Below are 16,430 nucleotides of genomic sequence, written 5' to 3'. Positions count from 1 at the left end.
CACAGGAGCCTCGAATCTTGGCAGTTAAAAACTGGAAACAGAACTGCCAATTTTCCCCTTTGGATAAGTTTGTGCTGACTATAGACTCGGATTTCTTTTCGTGGCTAACAAAAATGGAAATCAACATGGTCCTCTGCTGTTATAGAGCATTCATCTCAAGGTTTGATGCTTTGTGTGTTCTGAGGTGCTTTTTTGCTCACCACAGTCTTAAAGAGTGATTAAATTCAGTTACTATATCCCTACTGTTAAGCATTTCCATCCACAGACACTTACTGTACTCAATGCCTGTTTTGTTTTGCATGCAATTCTGGTTGGGTGTGAAAAAAACAAGAAATCAGAAGTTAAGACAACATATTTTCTCCCAGAACTGCACTGCTGGCTAATTAACTAATTGCATAAATCCTTTGGTATACAAGTGTTTCTAAAAAAGTCCCAAATGAGTGTTTAAGTATTGTTAACAGTATAAATCTGTGTATTCACATATCCATATTTATAAGGTGATGCAATAATCCTTTAGGAAAAGCAGGTTCATGCTATTGTGGTGTGATGCAAACACGATATGCAGATATGTAAAAATGCATGAATTTTTTTTTTATTCCACTCGTACTACTCTTTAACAATTCTCTTACCATTTAAATTTTAATTTTCAATTCCTATCTCCAATATATTAATGAATTTTATATGTTCATAATTTAATGCTCGGGAATGTGAGACATCTATTAGAGCCTGGGTGTTGCCACAGCATAGGTGAATTTTTTAATCTGATAAGTCAGAAAGCATACATTAATTATGTACAACTGCACAGCTCTCTAACTGCAGCTTTTAAGTTTAGGAACTAACTCGTCTCATGGATATTCCACAATGTTATTCTAGCTATAAACTGTTAAAAGGTAAAATGTATTGTGCAATAACAAATTACAGTATTTATTAAAAACCTTTAATCCATTAATATAATAAATCATGCTTTTCTATGATAATAGGCCCCTTTCTTTATGATGGGTTGTATCGCACCACTTCAGCATGTACATTGCCTGGTCAAAAAAAAAAAAGAAAATTTGCACACTCCAAAATATCATTGATCATCTTTAGCCTCCATCATGGTGCACGCTCTGGTGGCAAGTCCATGATTGCATATGATTCCTTGTGCTTTCAGAATCACACTTTTAAACATTTTAAGCCTCAAATAAGCCAGTGCATTCAGGGAGGAAAAAGTCCATAGACATTATAAGGGCATTGTCAACCATGACTTCATTGTATTGCCACATAATGACCTGACCAACTAAAGCAACCAAAGATCAAACCACTACCTCCGAAAGCGGCTAAAAGTTCTCATCACATTGTGAAATTATCTTTGTTTCACTATTAATCATAGCTGTGATTCTACTTTTTACCACAACTTAACTAAGCATTCTCCATTCATGATTTTTTTCTGACCACATTTTGTTCCACAGTGCTTACAGGTGTTAATAATGTTGAAAAGTTCTTAACCCAATTTCAGTTATTTCAAATCTCTTTAAATGTTTCGAGTACTAGATTCAGACCAATAATTTGCCTGTCAAATGGTGACTTTTTTGGCCAGGCAGTGTATTAATATAATAATTATAATAATATAATATTACTATAATATAATCTGCCGTGTGCTGTTCCTGAACATTGTCTGACCAATCAGAAAAAAATATTTTAAAGCGCTGTGGTGTGATGGTAAAAATTAAATTAAACTGCTCCATGATATAAAGTTATCATTTGGTAAAACGCAACTAAACACATTTAGGTAACAGGTTTTTGTGTTATTTCTATATAGATCAAATCAAATGAAATCACTCTGTTGAACTCAAAATTGACTATAAAAAGCAGGAGTACTAACTTTTGAAACAAAATGTAATTTATTTTTATTTCAGTAACTCATTCTCATTGCATCTTATTGTTTGTTTTTGCAGCAAACATTTAATGGTTAATTGCAGATCACTTACTGCTGTTTTGATGCTTTTAGCAAAAAATAAACCACAACACTTCTCTCAGAAATAAATGAACATTCTTATAATAATGTTTTAACATGCACATTTTTGACTGACTTTCCCGCCATCCTCTGGTACTTCCTTGGTCTTTTTTCACAACACTTCGAAAAGTCTTCATTCTGTATTTTTCTCTTTTTGTTTGCTCATTACTTTCTGTGCTGCTCTAAAGCACACAGTCATTGGTTGAACAGTCATTGGAATGTAACTCTATAGCATGTTCTTTATGTCCATTCACATCTGATTCGTGACTTTTTGTTTCGGTCTTCTTGCTTTCCTGTGTGTGTTTAATCACCTGATAGTTTCTCCCCTCATGGAGATGGTGATGCTCCCTTCGGTTATGATCGCCATGACGTGGAGAAGAAGAGTCCTTCTTCCCTCCTTCATTTGCCTGAAGCCCATGATGACTCTTGTGATGATCCATCTGATGAAATGTATAGTCTCCATGATGCAGCTCTTGGCCTTTGTTATTGTGCTTATCTCTAACTCTGACCTGACTGTCTCCCTTGTGAAAATGATGTTTCAAATGGTGAAGATTCTTGTCTTCATTGTGCACGTGTTCTTCCTGGTGGAGCTGCGAGTCAGAGCCTGGTGGCCGTACCTGCAGGTATGCTTGCACTCTGTGGTGCTGTATGCGATCGTTACTGAAGTCGATCACTCTACATTCATACAAACCTTCATCTGAAGGTTTAACATTTGACAAGCGAAGCCGGTGAGAGATGTTGCTGCCGGCAACTTTCACCACCTTTACAAAAATATAAAACAAGACTATAAATACTCTGAAAACCTAAATCTAAATTTCAAATTTAATTAATGGAATCCCTTAACAGATTTGTATAAGGATTTGTACATTGTATTATTTTTTTTATATTCTAACAGGTAAAGAATCTATTTCACACTATTTGGCTTTTTTTTTTTTTTGCACACCTGACCATCATTCCCCTGTGTGCTTGTTAAACATTCCATACCAGATTTAGTCCTCCTTTGCTGTTACTGTATATTAAGCTCCCAATTCCAGGGAAGGCTTTTGGAGTGAAGCTCTGCGTACAGTATTTGCTAAGGGGCTAGGCATTGATGTTAGGCAAAAAAATCCAAGGGAACAGTAAGCTTTTCAGTTCATTTCAAAGGTGGTCAGTTGGGGTGAGGACAGAGCTGTGCAGGTCACTCAAGTTCACTTTTTTCCACCCCAAACATAGACCATGCTTTTTTCACAGTGACATTGTCATACTGGAACACATTTGGGGCCCCTTACTTCTAGTGAAGGGACATTTTTATGTTATAGCCAACAGAGAGGTACCATATGAAAGGTTGGGAAAGGCCCACAGAAGGGTGTGATTGTCAGGTCACTTCACCTCAGTAAGAAACCAAAATGTACTGTAATTTAAATCTGCACCTTTTAATGTAATAATCCCATAAACTTAATAAATTTTACACAAGAGTAATAGCAGTTCCTATTTTATTTGCAGGGATTTGTTTTGTTTGTAGGAAGGAACACAAACAAAAAACAAACAAACAAAGGAAACAGAAATCCCCAAAATGGTGAGTTTGGCATTTAGCACTCACACTTATTTTAGTAGCATCTCTTGTCAACTCCTCAATGGGAACAACCTGCAATGAGGAGCAGTGAATGGGAGAAAAATAACATAAGAATGAGAATGTTAGCATACCAGATAAATACAGCACAGAAGGCAACTCTACAGGAAAAAAAATGTATGACAACTACTTTAGTCTGAGGGGGGTACTCTAAAGCTGTTTCCTCTTTGCTGACTGTACTAATTACATTGTGTTAGTTCAGCAGGACACCAGCTGGCGGCTGTTCATACATTTAAAGGGAACCAGACAGCATGCTATGATCGCATATTCTGAAAAATAATCAGTAATTGGGGAATAAAGTGCCTTCTGATAGGTTTCTTGGATTATTACTATTTATGTCATGGACACATTGGCAGTGTAGGTAAAGAAGGAATGTACTTTTTAGTAATCTTTTTCTATGTGGGCAGTCAAGACCTTGGACATCATAAGTTCTGGGACACGTCTTCAATCCATAATGATTTTTAAGTGTGGTATATGGAAAATAAACATACAGTGCTTATTTAAGGTAACTGAATTGGATTTTCATATCAGGAAGTCATATCTTCTTAATAAACACTCAAACTATATAAGAACAACTGAACAAATGTAGATTTTACAGAAAAAAACATGACCTGATTGGTTGTCCAGGCAGGTTTCTCAGACCATTCCCTATGGTACCGCAGATACCACCACTGGATCTCCAGTGAGACGGAAGAAGAGCCTGCACCCCTGAAGGAGCATGCCATCTCCACATCCTGACCAGTCTGACTGGTGACGTCATGAGGAACTTCTGTAAAAAGAGCTAACAGAGAGAGAGAGAGATTATCCTAACAAATATTATTATTATTATTATTATTTTTTTTTAAATGGTGCTTTGTCATTTAAGACAAACTAGGACATTAGTGTAAACTGGAATGCATGTTTTGGCATCATCATATTAAACCAGCATAACTGCTCTGTTATGTAATTACAGTTAAGCAGGCTGTACTCCGTATCTCCCCACTGTCTTTCAATTGTATCTGATAGGAAGCAATTTAGACATTTTAATCATGTTTAACTGTTTAAACCTATTATTTTCAACAATACTCATGAAATGTCATTCTTTGCTAACTGTACAGTTTATTTAAGAGAAACCTGCTCTGTGTAATGCATTTATATACAGTATGCATTTAAATATATGCATATATGCTGTATATGCACATATGCTTGTATACTGTACAGGCATACATGCATATGTGACCAAATTAGAGATGGAAAATAATGAAAAAAATTACTGAAAAATATTAATTTACATATTTTTAAAACATGGTAATGCCTGGAAGATAAGTAGGCACAACTACAATACAGTACATACTTCACTTGTTAAATATTAGAGCTGTGCGATTTAATCAATTATGCAATTTAATAGATCCATTGATTTTAATAATTTTCTATTTAAAATCAATTCACACTTTCAAAACTATTTAACTTTTTATTTTTTACACAAGTTTTACACTGGAGTGTGGAGTAGATAATTAGAAAAAAAATCCCTTAGTAGGAGGTGTGATGTTTAAACAATCAACAACACATTACACTGCATTTTATTGTTTTAATGTTTATTTGATACTTTAAGTAGCTTTAATCATTTAAAATTAAGAACGTAAGAAAACGTATGAAATATAGCTGATTGAGACAAATCCATTGTTTCTCGAATAAGGGGAGCCAACGAGACCCCCACCATGTCTTCACAACAGTACACTATTAAAATCTAATATCATCCAATATACTGTTATACTGTTATCCAATATAACAGTCAGAAGTTTAGCAATTTGACTACAGAACAATACCAAATTATTGTTCTGTAGACACTTATATTTTGTCGCGCTATATTAATGTTTACAGAGAAAAACGTTTGGCTACAATGTCCCTCTGATTAGCTATCTAACTAAACTTATTCTTCTCACTGGAAAAAAAAGGGGCCGGGGTACTGTATAATTGTTATAATCTACAATTTATGTATAACTGCGTAATAAACATGATGTTGTGGAGAACTGGCTTTGATAGTCAGTGTTTAATACTGTTGGTATAAACCTACAGTGTGCATATATTAAAAGTGGATATATGTGGAAATGTGATAGGACAGGACAGAGAAAAGTATAAAATATAGATTTAATAGAATCCATGGAGTCTTGTTTGAGAAAATTATAGCAATGTGCAGCCCTGTTGGCACATTAACTCAGGGTGCACCATAGACAGACACGAGGCAAGGACTTATGGAAAAAGTTTAGTTTTATTAAGAATATAGGAAATCGTTCTCCAGTTCTGCAGTGGCGATCCTGACTAGGGAAGGTGGCCTTAACGTTGAGGAAGCAGCCTTTTCCCCTTCAACAGCTGAGTCGCGATGGCTTCCTTCGAACGAAACTGAAAGTGCCGGGGCAGCTCGTGCGATCCTTCAGCAGCTGTCTATTGACAGGCAATTAAACAGGTTTGTACAATCAACACACCTTTAGCGCCCCTGGGGCACATGGCATGGTCCCCTTCATGGGCTACTCTGCTTACTGCTGACGAGCAATGGTGGGGCCGAGTTGTACTTGTGCAAACAGCGGCTTTTGAAGGCTACTAAGTGGCACTGTTGCTGTTGCGGCCACCCGGCCAGACCCGGTACTCTTTTGATGCAGCTACAGACAGAGTGGTGATCCTGACTGGGGACAGGGGCCTTAACGTTGAAGCAGCAGCCTTTCCCCTTTCAGCAGCTGTGTTGCGGTGGCTGGCTTTTAGAGAAGCTGAAAGTCCCAGGGCAGCTCATGCAATCCTTTAGTGGCCGGCTTTTGCCTGGGGATCAAACAGCCACTCTCAGCGGTAACATGCCACGCTTTATCTCCAGACTTCCAAATGCCAAGCTAAGCTCCACGGTCCTTACTTACACAAGTCACTAAATTAATTATAAACTGCAAACATATAACTATAGTTTATCTTATACATTATATATATAAAAATAATTTAATATTATTTTTACCTAATTTATAAAAATAAAAACAAATTAACCTGTACTTTACCTTTAAAAAAAGTTCAAATAGATCCGGACAAATAAGTGTTTCTGTTTTTGCGCACAGGCGCTGTGTGTGTATATGTGTATGTGTGTGTTTGTGTATGCGTGTGAATCTAAAGTAAGAGGAGAGGAGGAATCAGCCCCTCCCATCTCCCCCTTCTCATCTTACTCAGTAAACCTTTTTCCTCTCTTATTTGAATTTTACACAAACACACACATACAAACATTAATGGAAAGACCGTTTTGTCTGAAAAATTAGCAAGCAACATCGCTAATGACACTTGCGTAAGCGCATACTAACGGAATCACTAATGTAAAGTAAAACAAACAAACAAATGAACCAGCACTTGACCTTTGAAAAGAATCGAAACAGAGCAGTGTTTCTGTGTAGAGCAGGGTGTGTGTGTGTGTGTGTGAAGCCGTGGGGGAGCCAGGGGAATTGTAAAGGTGAGAGAGAGAGAGAGAGAAAGAGAGAGAGAGAGATAGAACCTCTCTAACAAGACTTCTTTTGCCTTACACGCACGCACACATGTCTGTTATAAGAAACAGTACATTCGTGCTGTACACACGCGTTTACAAACAGATTTTTAAATTTTTTTTACGCACACACACTTGGTCACAGCGTTATAGTAAACAGTGCACGTGTGCACGGATGTTGATTATACCAGGAGAGATGATTTCCCACAATTCCGCAGTGCAATACAGGGAAAAAACATTGGCTCAGTTGTGATCACGTGACGCTCGGCGTCAAAGCGCATGCGTGAGATACATGATACTTGGTACTCGTGAACCAAGACTTGCTCATTTTTCAAGTCAAAATGTATTAAAAATCTTTGCTCGTCTTGCGGAACACTCGCAAACCGCATCACACGCAATCTGAGGTTCCACTCTATGTTGAATAGATCATACCTGTGAGCCAAAACTGTGTTGTAATATCTTACAACAAAACCTACTCTACTCCCAAATGAGACTGAGCCAATATGTCTGTTACACGTCCACATGCTACATCTTTGTTCTGGAAGCCAAATAAAGACCCTATAATATTGGATTTATTATTCATGCCAGTCAGAAGAATATTTGGATAGTGGTTGCAATGATTCAAGCCCTTTTCCTAATCCTACAATTGATTTTTGGGAGTCAGTTATATCTGTAGTCACAATTGAAACACGAATACCCTGTTTCAAATACACAGAGACACAAAGTCTGCTGCACCTGCTTGTGTTTTATTTTAGGACACTGATAACAGAACAAAACCTACACAAATAGCTACAGTACATCAGCGTTTGCACTCTGTGTCCAAAAATGCTTCATCACCTTTAGCACAAACAGTTTTATTCTTAATTCAAATGTAGATTGAGCTGAGATACATTCTTAATGATATATTTGCAGAGTTACCAATCAATTACTACTGAATGAGTCTGACATATTACTATCTCTATTCGAATTACAGTAAATAAAGGGCTAAACAGAATTTGATGTAATTAAACAAACAGTTAATGGTAAGATATGTTGCTGGATCTGTGCATCTGGTGTGTGTGTGTGTTTGTGTGTGTGTGTGTGTGTGTGTGTCGTGGGTCGTGGGGCGGGCCCTTTTTTTTAATTGCAAAATACTTTTTCATTTCACTGTACAATGTGAACAATGCAATTAAATTGGAACACACACTAATGAAGTGTGAGGATGACTTAAAAAAAAAAAACCCTGTGTGGACCATTCCCTTTTATCAGTTATCATCTTCATCGTATAGCAGATTTACAAATGTAATATTAAAATACACAAGTGTCACAGCAAAAAATGGTTTTATATATAAGTATTTTTAATACCACAAAAATTTGCCTTTGAAATTTACATGTTTTAACTGCGTAGTAAATGAAACCCTGTAATCATTATCTTTTATAACAAGCAGAAGTTGGAAGCATTAACTGGAATATTCCTTAATATTTAATTAACAAATACTACAGTATATCTAGATGCAGAAAACAGTTCACCCACAAGTTCAGAGAGTAGTTTAGAAAACCAATAAATGAGAAATACACTGGTGTGAAATTATTAATGCCTGCACAGCATGGGTCACTGATAATAGAAAAAAAAATAGAATGAATAACACAGAGTGAAAAGAAGTACTGTTTTAATTGGGGGTTCTCAAGAGCTTAACCTAAGATTTTTCTGTATCCAGTAAGATAACTATACCCATAGTTTTATCCTAAATTGGTCTACATTTTTAAAATCTAACATTAAGTAGATTATTCAACACGAAACAGTATACAAACGCATTTTTTGTTGTTGTTTGTTATATTTACTCCTAGTATCTAAATTTCACAAAACCTGTAGCTTCATTTCATTCAGCATGGGTTCCAAATAAATTAAGTAAAACAGTACACACACACACACACACACACACACACACACACACACACACACACACACACACACACACACACACAAACAGTATGGCAGGTGTTCACAGCCTAAAGGGAGTCTATCATTTCCCGAAGGAGCTGATTGGTAGACTAAACTATTCTCTACGGATGATGGGGAGTCAGGTGTAAATTCTGTCATTTTGCATTCCAGCCAAAGTCATTTCACACCTAGATATATCTATCCTTCACCCGAAGCATGAATTAATTTGCCTCAGAACTCCTCCAAATGAACATGCATGATTCATGACAATGTCTCTGTTCACAGTCTGATTTATTTTCATATACGGAACGACACAGCACTTCAAAAACTGAGCATCGTGTGATGGCGGCTTTAATAACCTGAAGGAAAGAGGAATGAACCTCAGAAATAGTACCGTGTACCATAAGAGGAAACACAAAATATGGAAATTTACCTACAAATGTTTCATAATTCATATTTTTCAATGTTGCACAGCTTTTTAGCATAATGAATCATTAAAAAAAAATCTTTGTATGCCAAAACATTACAGAAAAGTATAAATACAAACATTCTCGATTTCATAACTCCTCAAAGTTTGCCTTTCAGATGACTGCTATCTAAGTGTATACTGTATAATACATATTGTACGCTACAGGTCGTGATGTATATATACAGTATACTGTACATACTGTTTATATCTGTATATCTGTTTCTTTGTATTGCATTGTTTTAAGTTCATTGCGAGCAGCCTTAAACAATTATATCAAAATAACAGAAACAAATTAAATTTGTGAATTAATGTTAAAGGCTATTAATAAAGAATTAATGTTATTGAATATTAAGACACCAGACCGCTCTTCCAATGCATAAAACAGAAATAATATACAGTGGAACATGTATGGGGAGGCTGAAACATGTACAGTGAAATATAGATTCTCAATCATTTGTAATTTGCATAAGATATGACATCTGCAGGTGTGACCCTTTACTCCTTAAAAATAATTGAGCTAAGATTACTTTAGATCTGCAGTAAAATAAAAAAAAAGGAACACACTTCATGAGGAGCAATATGATAGGAGTATGCTGCTATTTAAAATGCATTGTCTTGATATTTGTTTAAGTATTTGGGTGTGGTTATGTACACTGGGAAATAAGCACAGGATGCACAGCATCAGGTAAAATCAGTTTGAAGGCTGCAGAAAGACTAATACAATAAGACCTCAACTCAGGCAAAGCAAACCCCTCAACCTACCTACCTCTCCTTTAAGGGGTAAATTGCTTATAACTCCAGAGAGTAGTGTAAGAGAGGAAGTGAGGGGGAGAGAGAGAGAGAGAGAGAGAGAGAGAGAGAGACTATGAAAGTATCTAATAATTCTGAAAAAGTAAAAAGACCATAGAGATTCACATTGAATTTGGTAAAACTGTGCACCTCACCAGAAATCGTTATAAAAGCATCCATAACCTGGTGGAATTTGATCATCTGCCTATTGTTTTCTTTATTTCACAGTGTATTTGGTTGACTTTAACTTACAGTGATTACATTTGGGTGAGAATTACTTTCAACAAGCTAGCGAAGCAATCATGAGCCCCAACACAGTTAAAAACAAATCAACATCTCCCAGATTTCTCTATCTCATTCTTTTTCTCTGCACGCAGACCAGACAGTCATGGATGCACATCCTAATTAGGCAAACAAAGAGAAAGAAGGACAAAAAAACTGTCTCTCCTGTGGCTTTACTGTTTCTTAATATGCTGAGCTTTTCTCGACCCTACAGACATTACAGTAATTAGGCAGTGCCACTGACGCAGCATTGCAGTTGTCTCTACTGCCTAATGCCCTGTAAACACACACGCATACCAACTATTCAACACTTTTCAATCCACTCATACTAATATTAAACTTATAAAAATGTATTAGCATCAACACAAAGAAAGAAGCATGTAAATTTCAATAGGATGTGAAAACACACACACACACACACACACACACACACACACACACACACAAATGTGATGATTAAATTACTGCCGTGTTCCTTACTGAGAGCAGAAACTAAGATTTTCTGGGGGACCTCACGGTCCGCAGTCCAACACCTTAACCATGAGCCACCTCTATATCATAATTTCAACAAAGAGTCTGAAAACATGTTATCTGTCAATAAATATTATCCGGATATAAAATATTACAGTGTATCTGTACTTGTACATGATGTAATCTCAAGGTGTCACTAATATTTGTAGAATAAATTAGAAATTAATATTTGTTAAAAAAATAACGTGGGTGGAATGAGAAATATGGTTTTATTGTCTGCTGGAAAGTCTAAATGTCCTATTTTTAAATAAATTTGTAATAAACATATTTGTAATAAACTTATTTAAACTAATCTTACACACTTATTTGTAATAATTTTGTAATAATTTAATACATTTAAAAAGCAAACAGGAATAACATTCCACTAATTCTGACCCTAACGCTACTACTACTACTACTATACTACTATTACTACTACTATTACAGTACTACTACTACTAAATTCAGTAGACATATCCTGTTAAATACTTGTGGAGAATAGAGATATAGCAAAGACACAGGGTCACATATTGTGACAAGGGCTCTAATGTAGACATATAAATATGACATGGATCTCGGTACTTTTGGACACTAAATCATAACCTGTCTCTACCTGAGTGACATTCAAACATGCAGTGCATCTATTTGTGATTATACACAACAAAATTTCCAGTGTTCCACCCAGTGATAAATTAACATTGAGTCTTAACTCAATTAAGAATCTAGAATCTTTGCATATTTTGATAGGGTATTGTAAAGTTGGAGGAAAAACATTGAAATGCCTCAGGATGTCTTGGTGTTTGGTATGGAAGCTGGAGCTTAAGGTGAAGGATTAATCACGGTTGGAGTAAGACTTATATACCAAAGAAGTGAGGTCATGAAGCGCTCTGAGAGGTCAGGCACAGTAGGAGATATCTATCTGTGCCTGGAAAGGTAAAGGACAAAATTCTGGAGCAGCAGGAAAGGTATATGGTTTGGTCTATGATTATTTTACGCATGACTAATGACACTAGTTATAAGATACTATTCTTGATATACACTTCACACTCTGACTAATAAAACTGGCTACTGGTAATTAACTGGTTGAATTGAGTGTGTTAGAGAAGGGGAACCAAATTATGCTGGAACCCACAGATGTGCTGTTCTAATTGAGGAAAGCACCAACTTCTGCTAAGGCAATTTATCAGACCGAATCTTTCTGGCCTAAGAGAGTAAGGAAGAGACAAAAATAAAAAACACCTACGAGAATTACACTGCATTAAAAGAAAATTACACCAACAGCCTAAGCTCTTTGGTAATGCTGGATCTGGAAGTGCGTACACATTCTTTCCTCATTATGATTTTCTGTGCAGTTTTTATTATTATTACTGTATTAAAAATCATCGCAGCAGAGTTTAGTTAATTTATTTTTTCATTTTTAATAAAAAAGTAGTTAAGTTAATGCTATTAACATACCTTAAACTGACAACTATATGTCAGCATCATATTTCTCCTGTGACTACTGTAGGTGTATCTACTACTTAATGAGCAATAACTAGTTTTTTATAATTATATAAACTAGTAGTTATATATAGTGTTTTTGTTTATTGTTTGTTTATATATATATATATATATATATATATATATATATATATATATATATATGTGTGTGTGTGTGTGTGTGTGTAAAATAAACAATAAACAAAAAAAATTATAGAACACAATCATAAGAGGGGTTATAAAAACTACCTTCATTTCACTATAAAATTCCCTGCTCACCTATGCACTTATGCCAGCATTTCACTGCTGCTAGGTTACCACCAAGGTAGAAGGTTTTCTCAGTATGCCAGAGCCAAGGTTAGAATGCCCGCTTTGCATCTAAAACATTGGCCTCCCAGGAAGTCCTTTAATGGCCCAAACATACAGTATGGAAATTGCTTGGAGCAAAATCATGACTGTACTTAGATGTGCCAATAAATCCAGTTGACGTCTGGGAATTTGCAAGCAGTGGTAATGAATGATTGTGTGTACAGATCTCATAGACAATGTGTGTCACATTGGCAAAAAGTTATCAGTTGATTTTTTTATCAGACATTCCACTAACTACAGTAGAATTTTCCCAATCATGACTGCAGTGGGCTGTGACCCGCCACAGCCAGGATCATTCACATCATTAACAGACATTTGACTTTCTTTAAAACATTTGCACCATTCAAATGTTTTACTGCAGCTAAGTGTCTCATTACTGTACTATGCTTGAAGTCTTCTGTAAATGTCACTCGGTTTTACACATTCATTCACGAGAAATTTCAGTCCAAGCCCTGGGTTTGTCTTGAGCCCTCGTATTTTTAAATATGGAAAGTACAGTACAATAAATATTTATCAAATTGACAATTTCTTAAATATCTACTGTAGAACAATTTGATTGTTATATATTACAATTTTGCTTAACATTTTTAGGTGAATAATTGTTGTTGTATAGGTAACCTATTCATATACCTGACAAGTCTATTGCAGAGGTCTGGAAGCTAATATATTTTTTAACCTCAGCACCTTTCCTTTAGAATGATGATTCTTTTTTTGGCAGCTCAGGATCTCTCTGTGGAATTTTTTTTGCTCAACCTGTACTGAAGAAGATGACTCTACCTTGGCCATTGCAAATAGTAACATATAATAAAATTACAATTATTAAAGTACAAATATCAGAAAACAGCTTCTTCTTTTTTTTGACATATTTACATGGCAGTTAAGACTAAACTTATTGTTATTTGTATTCTATTATGTTATTTGTATACTTCTACTATATGACTCATAGTAGAAGGATCAAATTAACTAATTACCTTAAACCTGTGACAGTTAATCTGTATTCTTCTTTTGTATTGGAGTATGTTTATTAGCCTAAGGAAAAATGTGTAGCTAACATTTAAAAATGAGAACATGAAAATAACTTGAATACTATTAATATAAGACAGATGCAAATTTAAAGGTCATACAATCATACAGAATTACAATATGTTCTTCCTCCCGATCTCCAATCCAGGTACACAATCCAGTAAGTCTGCCAAGGTTTAGCCTAGCCTTGACTGATGTAAAACGTTAATTGATAATCACCGGTGCCAGTTGAATTCTTAAGTTTAATTTTGATAAGTAAAAGGTAAGCACGTGTTTGGGTTTGAGTGGTACATTTCATAAATCCAAATAATTAAAAGTAAAAAAAAAATACTCTAGTGCCATATATTATGTTTATTTTAAACTCTACTGTATCACTGCATATCAGTGTGATTTCCACCAGTGCTAGTAATTCTGTGAAATATTTATATCTGCTTAATGGTGTATCATACACAGCCTTTAACCATGACCTTTGCAAATGTGAAACTAACCCTCACTATTTTCACTGAACTGAATAAGTAAAGATATGTCATATAGAGGGCAAAGATGGCACAGAGTGGTCAAGCAGATGCATATGATTAATATTCAGAGTAGAGAATCTGACCATAATAATAATAATAATAATAATACATTGATATAATCTTTATGGTAAATTAGATGAACTGCAACTCAACCAATCAGAAATATAAATGACATGCCACAACATAACTGGTAGTACATTTATCTAGATAGCGCAAGACGGATCTGAAATCACTGTGTACAAATCACTTATCTGAAATGGGTTATGTAATTTATATGTGTAATGTTTCATTTGAGTTAAAATGAAATAACATACAAGATATTGAGAATTTATAAAAACTAAAAGAACGGCATGAAACAACAACTGTATCAATTTATAAGAAATAAAATTGATAAATCAAAATGAATGTATTTTATAGGTAATATTATTGGTCATTGCAGTGCAGCATGAAGTCATAGAAGAACAATATCAGTGTGACTATCTGCATGATTAGCATTTATCAGGCTGTTAGTGATTAGGTTGGGCTTCTTTCTTTGTTCTGTTTTATCTTGGTTGCATCTTCTCCAGACAGTATTTAGAAAACACAAGACTGTAAATTGCAATAATTAAAGCAGGTATTCATTATCCCCCTCTCAGATTTCAGACTCATTTGCTTTTGTACTATTTTCCTCAAAAAATATGTCTGTTCTTTTGTACAGTAGCAGTGGCAGCAGTCAATCTCTGAAAACGAGAGGGAATACCGCTGAAAGCACGAGTTGTGTACCTGCTTTATATGAAATTCTGTAACTATAAGTGGACAATAACGCTATTAGCGTTCAGTGATCAAGCCCCGCCCCTTCACTCCGGCCACAGTTGTAAAGCTTACCGTTATCAGGTACACGGTTGTCCACCTCTACGTTCCCGCTCGCGTGCCCCTGAACCCAAAGCCCTGCGTAGTGTGAGATCCACAACAGCACTGCGAAGCGACCCATTTCGTTAAACTGGCTTTTCATCCAGACTTCTGCTTTTGCAGGATTACATGCAGCAGCGAAAGTGTCCGGTTTATTTTCCGTCCATAAGCCTTATATCTTCTTCATAAATAATGACACGCGAAAGTTACCGTAAAAGGAAAATGAAACAGATCCTTACGCAGCTTTTGCTTATTTGTTTTCCTAAAGAAACTCAGTTTCTCCTCTCAGCGCTCTCTCTCTCTAGCGCGCGCTCATGAACTACTGAGCGGTAAGTGTGTGGCGTAGGCACATCATCAACAGGAGAGGGGAGGTGTGTGTGAGTGTGTGAGAAGGACATGGCTGAAAATCAGTTAGGCGGAGGGATACAAGGTGCTAATTAAATCATTAAACATGCATGGCGCACAAGAGATACAAAGATATAATTTACACGCGCAACTGTGGGGCGTTGATTAATTTATCAAACATGCCGGAGGCTGTAGTGGAGATATTTCATTGTGAAGCTGAGACAAATTAAACTTTCTTTCACAAAATAGCACACAATTGACTTATTCACTAAAATAATTTGTTGTGTAGAAAGATGACCCAGTCTTCATTGGAATAATTACATTAGTTGTTAGTTATCAGTAAGTGGATGGGCATTGGGGAGAAAAGCCAATTTCTTTCAAGTTGCCCCATTCATTTGTAAAAGAGAACACCAGTAAGTCCTCAAAATATGAACAAGTTCCGTTCCGAGCTTGTATGTCCGTTCCATTCCATACTTTGTGTGTCCAACAAACATTGTTTAGGTATTAGGATATTAACACAATTGGCTATGCATATTATAAAAATAATAAGTCCTTTTGTCCTTGTTTTGTAGAATTATGCCAGTGGTTAAATGATGTTAAAAGAACGAAAAATGTCTGCCAATTTTTCACCTTGTTCAATCCTTTCATTTATTTTCACTTTTGTCTCCATCGTGAATGCTTGGCTCATATTAGCATTACCACCTTCATGTCGCTTATGCCTGCAATTAACCTAATTTGCATGTATTTG

The 16,430-nt window shown here is 35.7% G+C and overlaps 1 protein-coding gene across 1 annotated transcript; it reads right to left on the bottom strand.

The window, feature by feature from the left end:
* Positions 1-1,641: 1,641 nt before the first annotated feature.
* Positions 1,642-15,560, bottom strand: vstm2l (V-set and transmembrane domain containing 2 like). Its single transcript, XM_053499403.1, has 4 exons — positions 15,314-15,560; positions 4,217-4,386; positions 3,576-3,620; positions 1,642-2,757 (listed from the first exon to the last, which is right to left on the bottom strand). The coding sequence occupies exons 1-4, from the start codon at positions 15,438-15,440 to the stop codon at positions 2,179-2,181; spliced, it is 921 nt and encodes a 306-aa protein (XP_053355378.1). The 5' UTR covers positions 15,441-15,560; the 3' UTR covers positions 1,642-2,178.
* Positions 15,561-16,430: the final 870 nt, after the last annotated feature.

The sequence above is a fragment of the Clarias gariepinus genome, chromosome 6 (assembly GCF_024256425.1).
Source record: "Clarias gariepinus isolate MV-2021 ecotype Netherlands chromosome 6, CGAR_prim_01v2, whole genome shotgun sequence".
Classification (NCBI taxonomy): Eukaryota; Metazoa; Chordata; class Actinopteri; order Siluriformes; family Clariidae; genus Clarias; species Clarias gariepinus.
This window is presented reverse-complemented; position numbering and strand designations above follow the sequence as displayed.

Coding starts and splice junctions, on each gene's coding strand:
- vstm2l (XM_053499403.1), bottom strand. CDS start 15,440: ATGAAAAGCCAGTTTAACGAAATGGGTCGCTTCGCAGTGCTGTTGTGG. Junction 3,621..4,216: donor CTGCCTGGACAACCAATCAG/GTCATGTTTTTT, acceptor TCCTCATTGCAG/GTTGTTCCCATTGAGGAGTT. Junction 2,758..3,575: donor GAGATGCTACTAAAATAAGT/GTGAGTGCTAAA, acceptor ATTTTTGTAAAG/GTGGTGAAAGTTGCCGGCAG.